We start from the raw sequence: 14,847 nt of genomic DNA, 5'->3' as shown, positions 1-14,847 counted from the left end.
GTCAACAGGCAGAAGCCCTTAAAGAGGAAACACAAAAATCCCTTAAAGAATTACAGGAAAACACAAACAATCAAGTGAAGGAATGTAACAAAACCATCCAGGATCTAAAAATTGAAGTATAAAGAATAAAGAAATCACAAAGTGAGACATCTCTGGAGATAGAAAACCTTGGAAAGAATTCAGGAGTCATAGATGCAAGCAACAATAGAATACAAGAGATAGAAGGAAGGATCTCAGGTGCTGAAGATACCATAGAAAACACTGACTCAACAGTCAGAGAAAATGCAAAATTCATAAAGCTTGTGAACCCAAAACATCCAGGACATAATGAGAAGACCAAAACCTAAGGATTAAAGGTATAGAAGAGAGCAAAGATTTACAACTTAAAGGGCCAGTAAATATCTTCAACAAAATTATAAAAGAAAACTTCCCTAACCTAAAGAAAGAGAGGCCCATGAACATACAAGAAGCCTATAGAACTCCAAACAGACTGGACCAGACCAGAAAGTCCTCTCAGCACATAATAATCAAAACACCAAATGCACTAAAAAAAAAAAAAAAAAAAAAAAAAAAAAAAAAAAAAAAAAAAGAATATTAAAAGCAGTAAGGGAAAAGGAGCAAGTAACTTATAAAGGCAGACCTATCAGAAACACACCAGACTTCTCAGCATAGATGATGAAAGCTAGAAGTTCCTGGGCAGATCTCATACAGACCTCATACAGAGAACACAAATGCCAGCCAGCCCAGACTACTATACCCAGCAAAACTCTCAATCACATAGATGGAGAAACCAAGATATTCCATGATAAAACCAAATTTACACAATATCTTTCCACAAATCCAGCCCTACAAAGGATAATAATGGAAAATGCCAACACAAGGAGGGAAACTATACCCTGGAAAAAGCAAGAAAGTAATCTTCTTTCAACAAACACAAAAGAAGGTAACCACACAAACAAAAATAACATCAAAAATAACAGGAAGCAACAATCACTATTCCTTAATATCTATCTCTTAACATCAGTGGACTCAATTCCCCAATAAAAAGACATAGACTAACATATTTTTCATGTAAATCTTCAATTTTATCAGAAAATGTTTGTAATTCCTCTTTCAATTAATTTAGTAATGTGTTTTTATGTCTACCACTTTATTTGTATTTTCCACGGTAATCTTCAATTTTAGCATGTTTTTCTATATATTTCTTCAGTTTTATCAGAAATATTTTCCATGTAAATCTTCAGTTGTATCAGAAAGTGTTTATAATTCTACTTTCAATCAATTTAGGAATATTTTTATGCCTACCATTTTATCTGTATAATTTTTCCATGAAATAGTCAATCTTAACGTGTTTTTCTAGATATTTCTTCAATTTTATCATAGATATTTTCCATGTAAATCTTCAATTTTACCAGAAAATGTTTATAATTCCACTTTCAATCAACTTAGAAATATTTTTGCCTACCATTTTATCTGTATAATTTTCCATGAAATAGTCAATTTTAACGTGTTTTTTATATATTTCTTGAATTTTATCAGAAATATTTTCCTTGTAGATCTTCAAATATAGACCAGAAAATGCTTATAATTTAACTTTCAATCAACTTAGAAATATTTATGCCTACCATTTTATCTGTAATTTTCCATGATAATCTACAATTTTAACATGTTATTCTATATTTTTCTACAATTTTATCAGAAATATTTTCCATGTAACTCTTCAATTCTATCATAAAATGTTTCAACTTCCTTTTTCAATTAATTTAGCAATATTTTTTATGTCTACCATTTTATTCTTTAATTTTACATGAAAATTGTCAATTGTGTTTTTCTATATATTTCTTCAATTTTGTCAGAAATGTTTTCCATGTAAATCTTTAATTTTTCATAAAATGTTTTTACTTCCTTTTTCAATTTTAAAAAAAAAAGCAAGACGAGATAAAGGTGGACCTTGCCTTAGTCTGGCAACAGGTTATATTCCACTATGGGTAAATAATCACTCAGGAAAAGGTCCCCAATTCTTCTGATCGGCTAATATATTTCCCAACTTGGCCACTTTTGGGTTTTTTAATAAAGTTTTAATATACCCTTATGCTGTTTTGATTATGTATATTCATGTTGTAATATGCCTCAATCTAAGACACATTCTTTTTAAAATATATTAAAATTGAATTTTTTGTTTGTGTAAAAAAAAGTATTAGATATATAAGAGCTCAAGATACCATTCCAAAAGGATGCTAAATTCTCAAGTTGATGATCTCAGAGGTAAGGTGGAACAATGCCCTGTGTTCACAAGGTCAAAGGTACCCTATGTGATTAATGTGTAAGGCCCAGAGCTTGGACGCACAGTCACATAGAGCTTATCCAGTTGTACACTTGAAACTGCATTTCTTTTAAGTCAAAGGAAAGACAGGATCAGTGAGGTGATGAGATCACAGTGGACAGAAGAGGTAAGTACTGGAAGCTGAGGAATAAATCTTGGGGGATGATAGACTTGGCTTTGAAGTATGAAGAGGTCATTTCTTACATTTATATACGTCTTATATTTATACTCCTGTTTAAATTGAACATGTGTTTTTATCTATGTAGTAATAAGACTGTTGGTCTTATTACTGTGCTTTTGTATATTACACAAAAGCACAGAGAGATTCCATGAACTAGGGTGTGACAGATTTGTCTTTGCTGTTTCTTAGTACCCTCATCACTTTCTATGTCTTTACAAAATTCTAACTCTTCCAGCTCCTGTGAAAAAAAGCTCTTTTTCTCTTTTTCCCTAGTCATTCTTTAGATGTTGCTTGATCTTCAGTTTTCTGATGTTTTGCAACTTCTTTAGAGTTTTGTTGGTTTTTGTTTTGTTTGCCTAATTCTGGATCACCAGAAATTGATTGCAAGAATAGTATTTTAGGTTATGTTCTGTTGGGCAGGAGTAGACCATTGTCACTTTTTGTTAGATTTGAGTACCTGCAGTCTTGACATGATGGGTCATGTCAGTGAGTGGCTGGTTCCACAGCAGGAGAAGCATTTGGCAGCTGCTTGCTCTCATCTCAGCTAACCAAGAAGCTAAGGCAGACCTCATGGTTACATCATTTAAGCCTTTATCAACCTGCCTGTGGCTAATTCTCTAAGCATCTTTTTAGTACTTTGTAATGAAGCTCTGATCTTTGAGCAGTCACTTTAGCTTGAAAGTAAATTTTTTTCAGGATTCCTGCTTTTATTGTTTTGGAGTTGGGAATGTAACCTAGGGCCTCATTCATACTAGGCAAATGCTCTACTACTAATCCAACATCCTTGATTTTTATTTAATATAAAACTTGAATACTCATGGGTACTTGGAATAAACTATGTTAATGATCATTACATACTACTTCTTCCAATAGTTGAAAGCTCCTGGGAGCTGGGCAACATTGTCTGGGAATATAAACTAAACAGATACACCAGAAAAAGAGTTCTTAAAGAAAGACCATACTCACTTTATTCCTTCATCTGCCCTGTGCTGTTTCTCTTTTGACACCAAGTGCAAAGGTCAGGCTTTGTCACTGTACTGTATCCATTGCTGCTGACTTGAAGTTATCAGGTGGTGGAACTGCTCCTCTTTGATGGAGTTTAGCTCTCAGAGATACTGGCATGTCCACTATCACAGAGTACTTTGAACACTAATTCTGGTCGCCTTCGAGTTTCTTCATGGAACCCTCCATGAATGGCCTGAGAGTAGATCTGAGATAAAAGATTGGAGTAGGAAAGGTAACTGGTATATAATTGAGCCTGTTCTCAACATGAGACTTCTTACATGAAGACCAAGTAAGGAAGTTTGGAGATCACAGAGACCTGACTTTGCTTTTGCTGCTATTCTACTCAGTTTCCCAGAAATAGCAGGACTGAATATGTATGTATGTGCATGCATGTATGTATGTATGTATGTATGTATGTATGTATGTATGTATATGACATTTGATCTGAAAAAGCGTTAGTTGAGAGAAAACAAATAACTGTTCATTTTGTGTGTGTACATTTGCATGTACAGGTCCCACTCCTGTTTAAGTTGTGTTTAAGATCAAGGGATCTGAAATTTCAGAATAGTTTTCTAAATCTTTCTTTCTTTGAATACCTCATTAACATAACAATGGACCTGTTATATGATGAGGAACTAAGATGTGTGTATATGGGGGGGGAGGGATTCCTTAGCTGTTAATACATAGTTCCTTGCTATTGTCCCTAATGAATTCACCCTTCTGTTGACCATCTTCTGTTAAAAACCCAGATTAAACTCTGACATTTGAAACCATTATGTAAAGAGGTATATGGGCTGTCTGTCACAGACTTGTTTCCCAGTATCAAGTAAGACTACCAAAAAGCTACAGGTTTTGGCTGGTTTCTGTATTGAATATAACAATCTAGCCCCTGAACCCTGATTGTGAGGCAAGTCCTTGCTTTACTTTATAGACATAAATAAGAATCATCTATGAAGGATGCCTTCCTACCTTTCATAAAATCATTGTTAAATTTTTTCTTACACATTTATCTACATACATATTTCTTGCTTCGTTTAAGTTCCTGATGAATTCACTAACACTTTTTTTAACAGCTAACAAAAAAATTATAGTGAAAACTGGTATTGACAGAAAAAAAGTCCAAAGTGCTCAATTGTGTTAACTTTAGTTTCTGTCAGTCTGTAGTTGAATTATCTTTCTTCCCCCACCTCACTCTCCAGAGCTGAGGACTGAACCCAGGGCCTTGCGCTTGCTAGGCAAGTGCTCTACCACTGAGCTCAGTCCCCAACCCCTATCTTCATATTCTCATTTATTTTTCATTCTTGAATCATATTTCTTACTGAACTTTTAAACGAATATAAACTTGTTTTTGTTTTGTTTGAAAATATGTCTTTGTAGTCTAGGCTAACCTCATATGCCCAATGGTCTTTGCACCTACCAAGTGTTGTAGCTACTAGCCTGTGGTACCATCACAAATAAACTTTGTAACTTATCTTAAAATCATTTTTTGGAAATAAAGTAGGATGTGAATAATTTGCCAGTTATTAACACAGAATTAAATAATAACATGCATCAAAATCATGTAATAATATACAAAAGCTGACTTGGGATTTCTATTCCTGAAGTACATGAGCAGAGATGTACTTTTTGAAACACAACTTTAGAATTAAGGAATCAACTGTGAAGGACAAAACTCCTGGCTCTAAAGAAAAAAAAAAAATGAAGGCCTGAAGATTAGTTTTTTCTTCTGCCCTGAGTAGTATGTGACATATACCAGTTGGCTCCCAGCCTTTGAAACAGTGGACTATTATCTGTGGTCACTGAGACCACATATCTCATATGGATGTTTTTAGCCTGTTCATTGAAACTATAATTTCTATTCAGTTGTCATCACTGCTTGGCTTTTGGAGATAGAATCTTGCTATGTAGCCCGTGCTGGTCTCAGACTTTCAAATGCTGGGATTAGAGGTGTGTGCCATCACCAATCTCCAGGGTTTTTGCTTGTGTGTGTGTGTGTGTGTGTGTGTTTGGTTTTTCTTTTGTTGGTGGTGCTAGAATCCAGAGATTATATATATATCATCATGCAAGGCAAACAATCACTGAACTACATCCTCAGCTCTCACATGTATATTGTAAATATTTTGGACTGGGTAATTTATACCCAGGGATTCAGTTTTGGAGTCCAAGATCAAGGTACCAGCAGATTAATTTTTGTGGATAGCCTGTTCCCTTTTGGATGGTGCTTTCTTGTATCCTCACGTGGTAGAAGAGACAAGTGTTGCAAGAAGTCTTTCATAAGGGCACTGACTCTGTTTCTGAAGGTGGTTAAGTTATTTGTCAAGATGGGGGGCAGGGGGTGATCACCAGCATTTGAGCTATGGGCACAGAGATCCACAGGTTTAACAGCATGTGTGCATATTCTTGACTAAGGCAGTATCAGAATATCAGGGTTGTTGATGTGCTTTAGCTCTGCTAGGGATTCAACTCAGGGCCCTGCACATGCCAAACAAGTACAAAGCCACTCCGTTGTGTGCTAGCAGCATAACTTGCATATAAGCTGTATAGGTTTTCCTTTCTGTTTCTTGTAATATAAATATTTTAAACATAAAAATAAAGAAAATAACATAACAAACACCTATTAACAGTGACCAAGCTTTTTACAGTATTTGCTTGATATGTGCTATTCCTTGATCTGTTCCAATTCTTTAGAGGCAGTTTTCTATTCTAAGATTTTTTTTTTATCAACACACACTTACCTATGTATTACGGGGTCCAACTGAACTATCAACCTAGTTAAATTGAGAAGCACCCAGGAGATTAGTAAAGTATACCTCTAGGTGTGTCTGGAGGTGTTGCTAAGGGGTTGAGGAAGGCAGAGTGTTACACCCTTATTGTGGCAGCACCATCCCTCAGCTTGAGGCCTGGATGGATGGAATAAAAGTCAAGAGGAAGGAGCTCAACCCCTCCCCCTCCTGCCCCCCAGCTAGTAACTGACATTGCAGGAAGTGTGAGCTTGTGAGCCTGAAATGTCACAAGCCTGGGTGGTTCAGCCTAGTGATTAGGCTGGGACATAAGATATGGCTTGTTACCCCTTTGCTGTCCTCCCCTCCAGCAGGTGACTGAGCTAAACATAGAAGTTATGATTAAATGCAGGTAAAAAAGGGTTTTGTTGTTGTTTCTGGTTTTTGTAGTATCATACTTGTATTGGACACTTCACATGAAGAAGCTGGTAGGATTGTCTAAAAGTTGCTCTAGGTGAGTCAGGGAATGAAGTGCATTGACTAAAGGACTATAAATTTCTTTAATGTCCTGTTCTTAGGACACATGAAATTTTTCTTCAGTAATAATCTAACCTTAGCTTATTATGAGTCATTTTACTTCGTTGACTTTTTTATTCTTTGATAATAACACTTAAAACCTGCATACATGCTAAGAGTGGTAGCTCAACACCTTTAAATCCCAGCACTCCAGAGGCACAGGCAAGAGAATCTGTAAATTCAGCCTCTTGCTATGTAGTCAGCTCTAGGATAGCCAGTCTAAAGAAAAAAAGGAAAAGAAAAGAAAGAAAAAAAAAACTTTACAGGTATTTTAAAATATTTTCTTTATATGCTAAGTTTGTAAGCTTTTTTCTATACAATTTTTTTCTTTTTAAATGTTTCTTTCTTTTGTTATTTTTTTAAAACATTTTGTTGTTATTTTGTTAAAAACTTAAGAATGGGGTGGGCTGGACCAGATGGTTCATCAGGTAAGCAAAGGCCATCAATCATGGCAACCTGAATTCAAGGTGGAAGGAGAAATTAGAAATTAGTTGTGCTCTAACCTCCACAAGAGTGCCATAGTTTCCCCCAGCCTACCTAACCTGTAGATAAGCAAAAACCAGCACAGTCTGTCAGGGTCAGGGTACAAACCCCTCCCAGTTCCACATCCTATCCTAGAAGTAAAGCAAAGGTGAGCTGCACTAATGGGGTTCCTGTTACCTTCTATGGCAACAGTGCCTTTTTGGATTCCTTCCTGAAGGAACTGCCTGATGTATATTTAAAAACAAAAAGCTAGGTGTACAGAATAGGACATGCTGTAAGCACAGGAACTACAGCACACTGCTTACCAAGTGCTCTGTACCTCATTGCATTGTATATGTCTTTCATTTAGTTGGTTGTTTTTGTTGTTGTTGTTGTTGTGGCTGTTTTGTTTTTTAGACAGGATCTTACTATGTAGCCCTGACTGTCCTACCACTTACTATGTAGGCCAAACTGGTGTTTGGTCACATTCAGAAATCTGTTATACCTTATATCGAATAAAAAAAAAAAAAAAAAAAAAAAAAAAAAAAAGAAATCTGTTATACCTATACCTACTAAGTGCTGGAATTACCTAAGTCCTGCTCAATGTTTTTGTTTGTTTTTATACTGCTGAGGATAGAACTCAAGGCCTTAGGTTTGCTAGGTAAGCATCATTGAGTCATATCTTTAATCCTTATTTTTTTAACACCTACCATAAAACAACTATTTGAAAACTCTGAAAGGTATGCTATAAAGGTAATTTCTCTTCACAAAAATGATGCTTCAGAACCCAGTCTAGGCTAACAAGCCTTTTGAGGCAAGAAGTATACTTGGTGTTATTCTAATACAAGTGGAGACTGTGTCTTTTCCCTGTTGTCTTGGCTCTGGCCTTACAGTCTTGAAATTGGCTAATTTTAAAAGAATTAGAAAGGAAATGAAGGAAATAAGGAAGGGGGTAAGCTACTACAGACTATCCAGTTCCTAGATTTTTCAGGAGAGTTGGAAAGTAAACTTCTTAACTTTTTTCACTAACCATTCAACTTGCCTATGTGTCCATATGCTATTCATGCACAATTTGGCCCCAACAGGCTTTGAGAAGCGAAATGTGGCTTAGGTATACCATGGCTAGGTATCAGACTGGTGATAGGGCTTGGCGCACAAGTGGAACAGATCTGCTTAGCATAGCAAAGACTTTGACACTTAGTTCAGGTTGGAACACATTCTACATTAAGACTGGCTAGAAATCTAAACTGAGGATAGCTAGGTTGTCACCACTGAGATAAGTGTTATTCTTTATATGCACTTATCATTGCTTAGATTTTTACAACAATAATCTCAGTATCTAGAACACAGTACAAAGTGGACAGACATATGAAATAATAATAAAATCACCAGTTTACAAGGAATAAGAGAAAGACCAAGATAACACTGACATTAATATCAAATGTCTTAACACCAGAGCTGCAGAACTATGAGAGGAAGCCAGCAGCCCTGAAAAGGTCAACTATTCCACAGATTAATAACACAGAGACTGGTCTCAGTGATTTATAGAGCCCAGTAGGCAGGAAGTAAGGAAAGATCCAGAAGAGTAGAGCATCTACTCTGAATGTCTGTAAAACATTCATCCAGGTGGGCCCTGCCTGTCATGAGTTGCAAAACTAAAAGTTTAAAAAGTGGTTTAAAATCTATTCTCCAACTAAAACAAATTAGAGGATAAGTTGACCTTAAAAATCGTAGTAAATCATGTCAAAATTAGGTAGAAAACCAGACATGGTAGTGAACCCCTTCACTCCCAACATTTAGAAGGCAGATGGAAGTGAATTGCTGTGAGTTCAAGGCCAGCCTGGTTTATATAGTGAGTTCCAGGATAATCAGGGCTACATGATAAGACCCTGTATTTAAAAAAAAAAAAAAAAAAAAAAGGTAGATGTAGGATTAAGGATGTGTCTCAGTGTAAACTCCCAGAGAACAAGCTCAGGGATCTCCAGAACCCATATAAAAAAACAGGTGCAGTGGCACATTCGTAATTGCAGTGCTAGAGAGGAAGAGACAAGAGGATTCCTGGTGTTTGCTGGTCATCAAGTCTGACTAAATCTGTGAGCTCCCAGTTTGGTGAAAAACACTAAAAGGTGGAGAACATTTGAGGAAGGTAAACAATGTCATTGACCTCTGACCTCCACACACATGTATGCATAAATTCCTAATATCCTAAAAGATATGGGTTGTCACCATAGTTCCCATGAAATAGCAGGATTGTGAAAGGAACCGGCATTAACCCTATATACATAATCACCTCAGTAGAGTCATAGACTCACCAAAGATAAAGTAAACTTTTTTGTTTGAGATGTTCACGTATATCAGGCTGATCTAAAGTTCCATAAGTAGCCAAGGGATGACTTTGAGTTTCTGATCCTCTTGCCTCCTCTCAGTGTTGGGATTAGAGGGTTATACCACTGTGCCTATTTGTACTGTGCTAGGACTGACCCCAGAGTCATATGAATTCTAGGTGAGCACTCTCCCAGTTAAGCCATATCCTCACCCCCCACACTCACATACATTTTTGGTGAACTAAGAAGAAATGGTATATGTGAAGTTGGGCAGATGTGAAAAATGAAATTATTAGGCATACCTTCAGTCCGTGTGTGTGTGTGTGTGTGTGTGTGTGTGTGTGTGTGTGTATCCATTACCAAAGATATATTTTCCAAATGTTCCACCTGCTCTGTATTAAAATGACAGAAAGGGTTTGAAGTTCTTCATATTGATCACAGGGTCCAAAAGCAGGAGGCTTCCAACCTCCTGTCAAATCAGAATCAGTATGTTTGTGATATCAGTTGAATGAATCAATGGGTTCTTCAGATTCCCTGCTTCCTATTTAAAGAGAACATTTTTTCCTATCTTTCACTTGTGTGGGCTGGTTATGATCGGTGTTGAAGGTATTTTTTATGTCATTGCCTAAGTGGACTAGAGATGATCTCATGTGACAGCTCTCATGGAGCTCTTGTTTTGGAGTTGCCATTACTTTCTAGAACAGCCATTCTGTATAGCTGCCAACATGCCCTGGGTACTCTTGCTTCATATTGCAGTGATACTGCTTTGTCAGGGTAGAATTCAGCCTCACAGGGCTAGAGTCAGTCTGCTGACCTCATGCCATAGTACAGCATGTTCAAACCTGGGAGAAACCCAGGGGTTACTCGGCATATTCTTCTTCCCTCCTCACAAGCATGGAACCGTCACTCTCTTCGGAAACCGTATGTTGTATATGTGTGTGTATCTGTCTCTTTATAAATCTCTTCCTCATTCCTGTAGTTATACAGCTTTAAGTGGGGGGCTGGTTGCGCAGACACAGGAAACTGACTGAGCTGCTGGAACTTAACACTTCTCAACAACAGAGCTCAGCCAGGGCATGTGCTATTTTTAGACGCTGAATTTGAGCTAATAGAGAATTCTGTTATGTTTCCTAGCTGTTTATTTCACTCATAGCTATTTGGGCAGAATGTGAGGGGTTTTGTGTGGCTATGTAAATCAAGTTTGGATCATACTAGAGTGTCTAATACTTGGGTATGGGGGCCTGTTTCCATGCAGAATAGATGTTGTTTGGAGTGTTGCAGGCTAAAAAGTTACCGGAAAATAAGCATTTCCTTCAGTGAACAAAAGAGTTTCATTTGCCTTGACGGATTGGGAAAGGCTTGGGTTAAATGTGAAGATGCCAGGCATGCATAACAAATAGGAATTTGAGTTAAAGCCAGTTTGAAATATTTCTCACATTCTTCTTTTAATAAAAGGATTCTTATCATTGAGCTACTTGTTTTCAGGGCTTTTCCTGAGACATAATGGTTTCCTGAATTATGAACAATATGTACACCTCTGTTAATTTTCGTCTTTAGATCAACATCACAGGACTGTGTAATGAACTAAACAGGAAGATGAGCCAGCCCTATGCAACATCCCCCTATGTTCACATTTCAGCTTTAGTTCTGAATAGAAAACTAAGCCACTAGATTGAATTTACTATGAGTCGGTTTTATAAACAATACAGAGATACTTTCTAGGAGATAATTCTTTTTTTAAAAAAAAAGCAAAAACAGTTCTTTAGAGTGCTACCCCTCTCCATTCTAATAGTAATACTGTCTGCTGGTAAGCAGTTGGACTTAAGCTTCAAACAGATTTTTCACTCTGGAGTTTGATACTTTAATAATGCTGGCTTTATTAGCAGATTTGTGCCTCTGATCTGTACTCTCTTTTTCTGTTTGTTCTGAATCTTGAATCCTAAAACCTTGGCAGATCTTGTGTTTGTTCTGAAGTTATAAAAGGTCAGTTTATTTATCAGTGTTTTATTAAGAATGCTAGTACATGAGCTGGAGAGATGGCACAGTAGGTGAGAGTGCATATGCTTCCAAAGGACCCAAGTTTGGTTCCAAGCACTCAAAACAAGTGAATCTCAACTGTCTAACTTCAGAGCTGGAGAAGCTGGCACCCCTGGCCACAGTGGAAGTCTGCACTCTTATTTACAAACACATAATTAAAATTACAAATCTGTGAGAAAGAAAAAAGAATGGTATAGTGCAGAATGAGCTGGGTGATATGAAGAAAAGTATTCATAGAAGAGCCTTAAGAGACAGGGAGATACCATCAGAGTTACATCTTATACTCCATCAGTGCCAGTGTGGGGCAGAAACATAAGATGGAATTGGAACACTTCAATTGCCTTTACCTAGTACTTGCATTGACTCCTAATAGTAGAGATCTTTTCTAGAGCTGGGGTGACCTAACAGAATTTAGCTCAGTTGTAGATACTTGTATTGCATGCAGAAGCCCTAAGTTCAATCCTCAGTTTCCCCTACACACACACACACACACACACACACACACACACACTTCTGAAACATAATGTATCTGAGTTTCTTAGATTAAACCATATCCTTACTTCACTATCATGCCTCTTACTCAACCTGATAATCTACTCTGATCACTAAAGTGATCTCATTGAAGCAAAAAATGTAAATGTTCAGCAATGAGGTACCCACTTCCAGCATCTCAGCTTACTAACAGGACTAAATACATCAAGAGGCCAAAAACTGAGATCTGAATTTTTTTTTTACACTACAGAATTAACAGTTTGAAGAAAAATTTGACAAAAGGAAAATATAGCTGACTGTAGGAAACCAGTGTGAAATTTGAAAAAAGGACAACACTAGTAGTCACTATGTTTATTGAAGTCATTTACATTTTGAATACTTTAAAATTTTATGTCTCCAGAGGTTGGTCCAGTCTAAAGAATTCTGCCCTTTTCCTTTCTCAGTAACTCTGCAATGGCCAAACCTTTAGTTATTATTGTTAAAGCCACATGTGTGATACAGACATTCTAAACAATTCCTTGACAGTATCATATGAGCATTTTCTACAGATACTCAAATATTTATTGTGGCAACTTAGAACAAGTTGGCCATATACAATCGCTGCACTTAAGTATATTTTAAAGTTTAAAGTACAATGTACTTTAAACCTAAGTTTTATATACAGTAAGCTGTTACTTTAAGTGGTTGGGTTTTTATGATATAATAAAATTTCTCTCATAGTCAGACCTCTGACACGTGGAGGCTAAAGGTCACCTTCAGGTGCTGTCCTTAGGAGCTGTCTACCTTGTCTCTTTACAACAGGGTCTCGTCCATGAACCTTGAATTTACCATGTAAGATAGGCTGGCTGACCAGCAAGCTCCAGAGTTTGGCCTGCTCCTGTCTCCTAGCACTAGGATTATATATCTCCACACCTGGCTTCTTTTTAATGTGTGTGGGAATCAGATCCAGAGCCTCAGTCTTTACAACTAAAGCAAGACTTTACTGACTTGAGCCTTCTCAACTCCTTAATTTTCATTATTAAAAAAAAAAAAATGTAAAACCAGGTCAGAAGATTGGTGAAACAAAAGAGAACAGATTTTTTCCTAAACCAATGTCTCTTTTCTGGCAGAAGAGGGTATCATGTTCCCTGCTCCTCTGCAAGAGCAGCCAGTGCTAACCATTGTCACCCAGACTTGAGCTCTCTGTCCAGCCCCCAGGGATGTTTCTTAATGAAATTGCCCAATACCTGTTTATCTTATGACTGTCCCTTGTGGAAGCAGTGGTAAATTGTTTGTGTCATTTGTTTTCTTGTTATTCTCCAATGAATTAATTATATTCCAGATTACCTCTGCATTTTGGGGCCAAATGGAAGAAAGAGGAGATACAACTAAGAACAGCTTTTGGCATTTGCAAAGAGCAGATCTGAAGAGCTGTACTGAAGAGTTTGAGGTGTGGAAACTGGATTAGAATACCACAAACATCTCTGTTCTCCCTGGTCATGGTTCAGAGTAAACAGCATTTCCACTTTGGTGGCCAGGGCTTTTGGTTCTGTGCTTCTCAAGTAAAGAACAACACTGATAAGAAAACAGGTTCAGGAGGCCTGGCCTGTGGTGCCCACTGTGCTGTAACAAGATAGTAACAGGAGTTCAGTTTAGTGTGCCAGCACTTTTATTTCTTATTGTGAAATAAGATTCTTTTACTAGAAAAGTCCTAAGAATCTTCCAATTTAGAGTACTTAAATGAGTACATATATATGCACACACAAGGATGGACTTGTATAAATTGGCTTTAAAATAAATTAATATGAGGCCAGCAAGATGGCTCAGCAGGTAAGAACACTTGCTAATAAGCCTAATGCACATGAGCAACCCCACCCTCTCTTACACATACACAATTAAAGTAAAATGGCTTAGTGGTTAAAAGCAGTTGCCACCAAGCCTAATGTCCTAAGTATTAGTTCCCAGGGCATGGTGGAATGAGAGCGCTGACTTCTAAAGGAGGTCTGAGGTTGTTCTCTATACACATACATATATGCACATACAAAATAAATCAACTTAATAAAACTTTTAAATAAAAGTAATATATTTCCCTATGGCTCTTAGAAATAGATATTTAAACTACAAACCTACATGCATTCTCTGGTTATATTACTTTTAGAAAACAGTTTCTTAGGGCTGGTAAAATAGCATATCAGGCACTTGCTATCCTGCCTGATAGACCTGAGTAGTTTGACTCCCCAGGACCCATATAGTGGAAGAAGAGAACCAAGTCCTTCAAGTTGACCTTTAGCCTCTTCCATATATGGGGTGGGTGGGTGGGTGGGGGGATGGATGGATGGATGGATGGATGGATGGATGGATGGGGCAGCAGACAGATAATAAAAACTATTTAAGTCTTAATTTTCTCACAGAGAGCCAGATGTGTGTTGGGAGCCAGATGTAGATCAAAACTGAATCATGGCTAAAGACAGCACATGAAGGACTTAGACTGAACATACCCTGGCCTCACTGTCTTTCAAGAAAACACTTGATTTCTGATTCAATATCAGTAATTGCTAATATATATGTGTGTAGTTGGTGCCTCTGCAGAGAAAGGCCTTACATCTAAATAGAGTTCTGTGTTTATGTAACCAACCTGTGAGTTCATTGTTGTGACTTGACTTTTAGGATTAGCCACAAGAGAAGACAAAATGCAGTTATCAACAGCACACTTGGATTTTGAATGTGAGTCTCAGATTTAGCTTCATC

The 14,847-nt window shown here is 37.1% G+C and overlaps 1 protein-coding gene across 4 annotated transcripts in view; it reads left to right on the top strand.

The window, feature by feature from the left end:
• Tmcc1 (transmembrane and coiled-coil domain family 1) overlaps window positions 1–14,847 on the top strand; it is a 143,103-nt gene that overhangs the window by 72,649 nt on the left and 55,607 nt on the right. Inside the window, exon 1 of one of the 4 annotated variants that reach the window (XM_052174626.1) lies at window positions 10,421–10,512. The exons of the other annotated variants lie outside the window; for them this stretch is intronic. Coding sequence (XP_052030586.1) covers window positions 10,486–10,512 — 27 coding nt within the window. The 5' untranslated portion in view covers window positions 10,421–10,485. Of the gene's footprint in view, window positions 1–10,420; window positions 10,513–14,847 lie in introns of those variants that run through there. 4 annotated transcript variants of the gene reach the window in all.

The sequence above is a fragment of the Apodemus sylvaticus genome, chromosome 2, assembly GCF_947179515.1.
Source record: "Apodemus sylvaticus chromosome 2, mApoSyl1.1, whole genome shotgun sequence".
In the NCBI taxonomy this organism is placed as follows: Eukaryota; Metazoa; Chordata; class Mammalia; order Rodentia; family Muridae; genus Apodemus; species Apodemus sylvaticus.
This window is presented reverse-complemented; position numbering and strand designations above follow the sequence as displayed.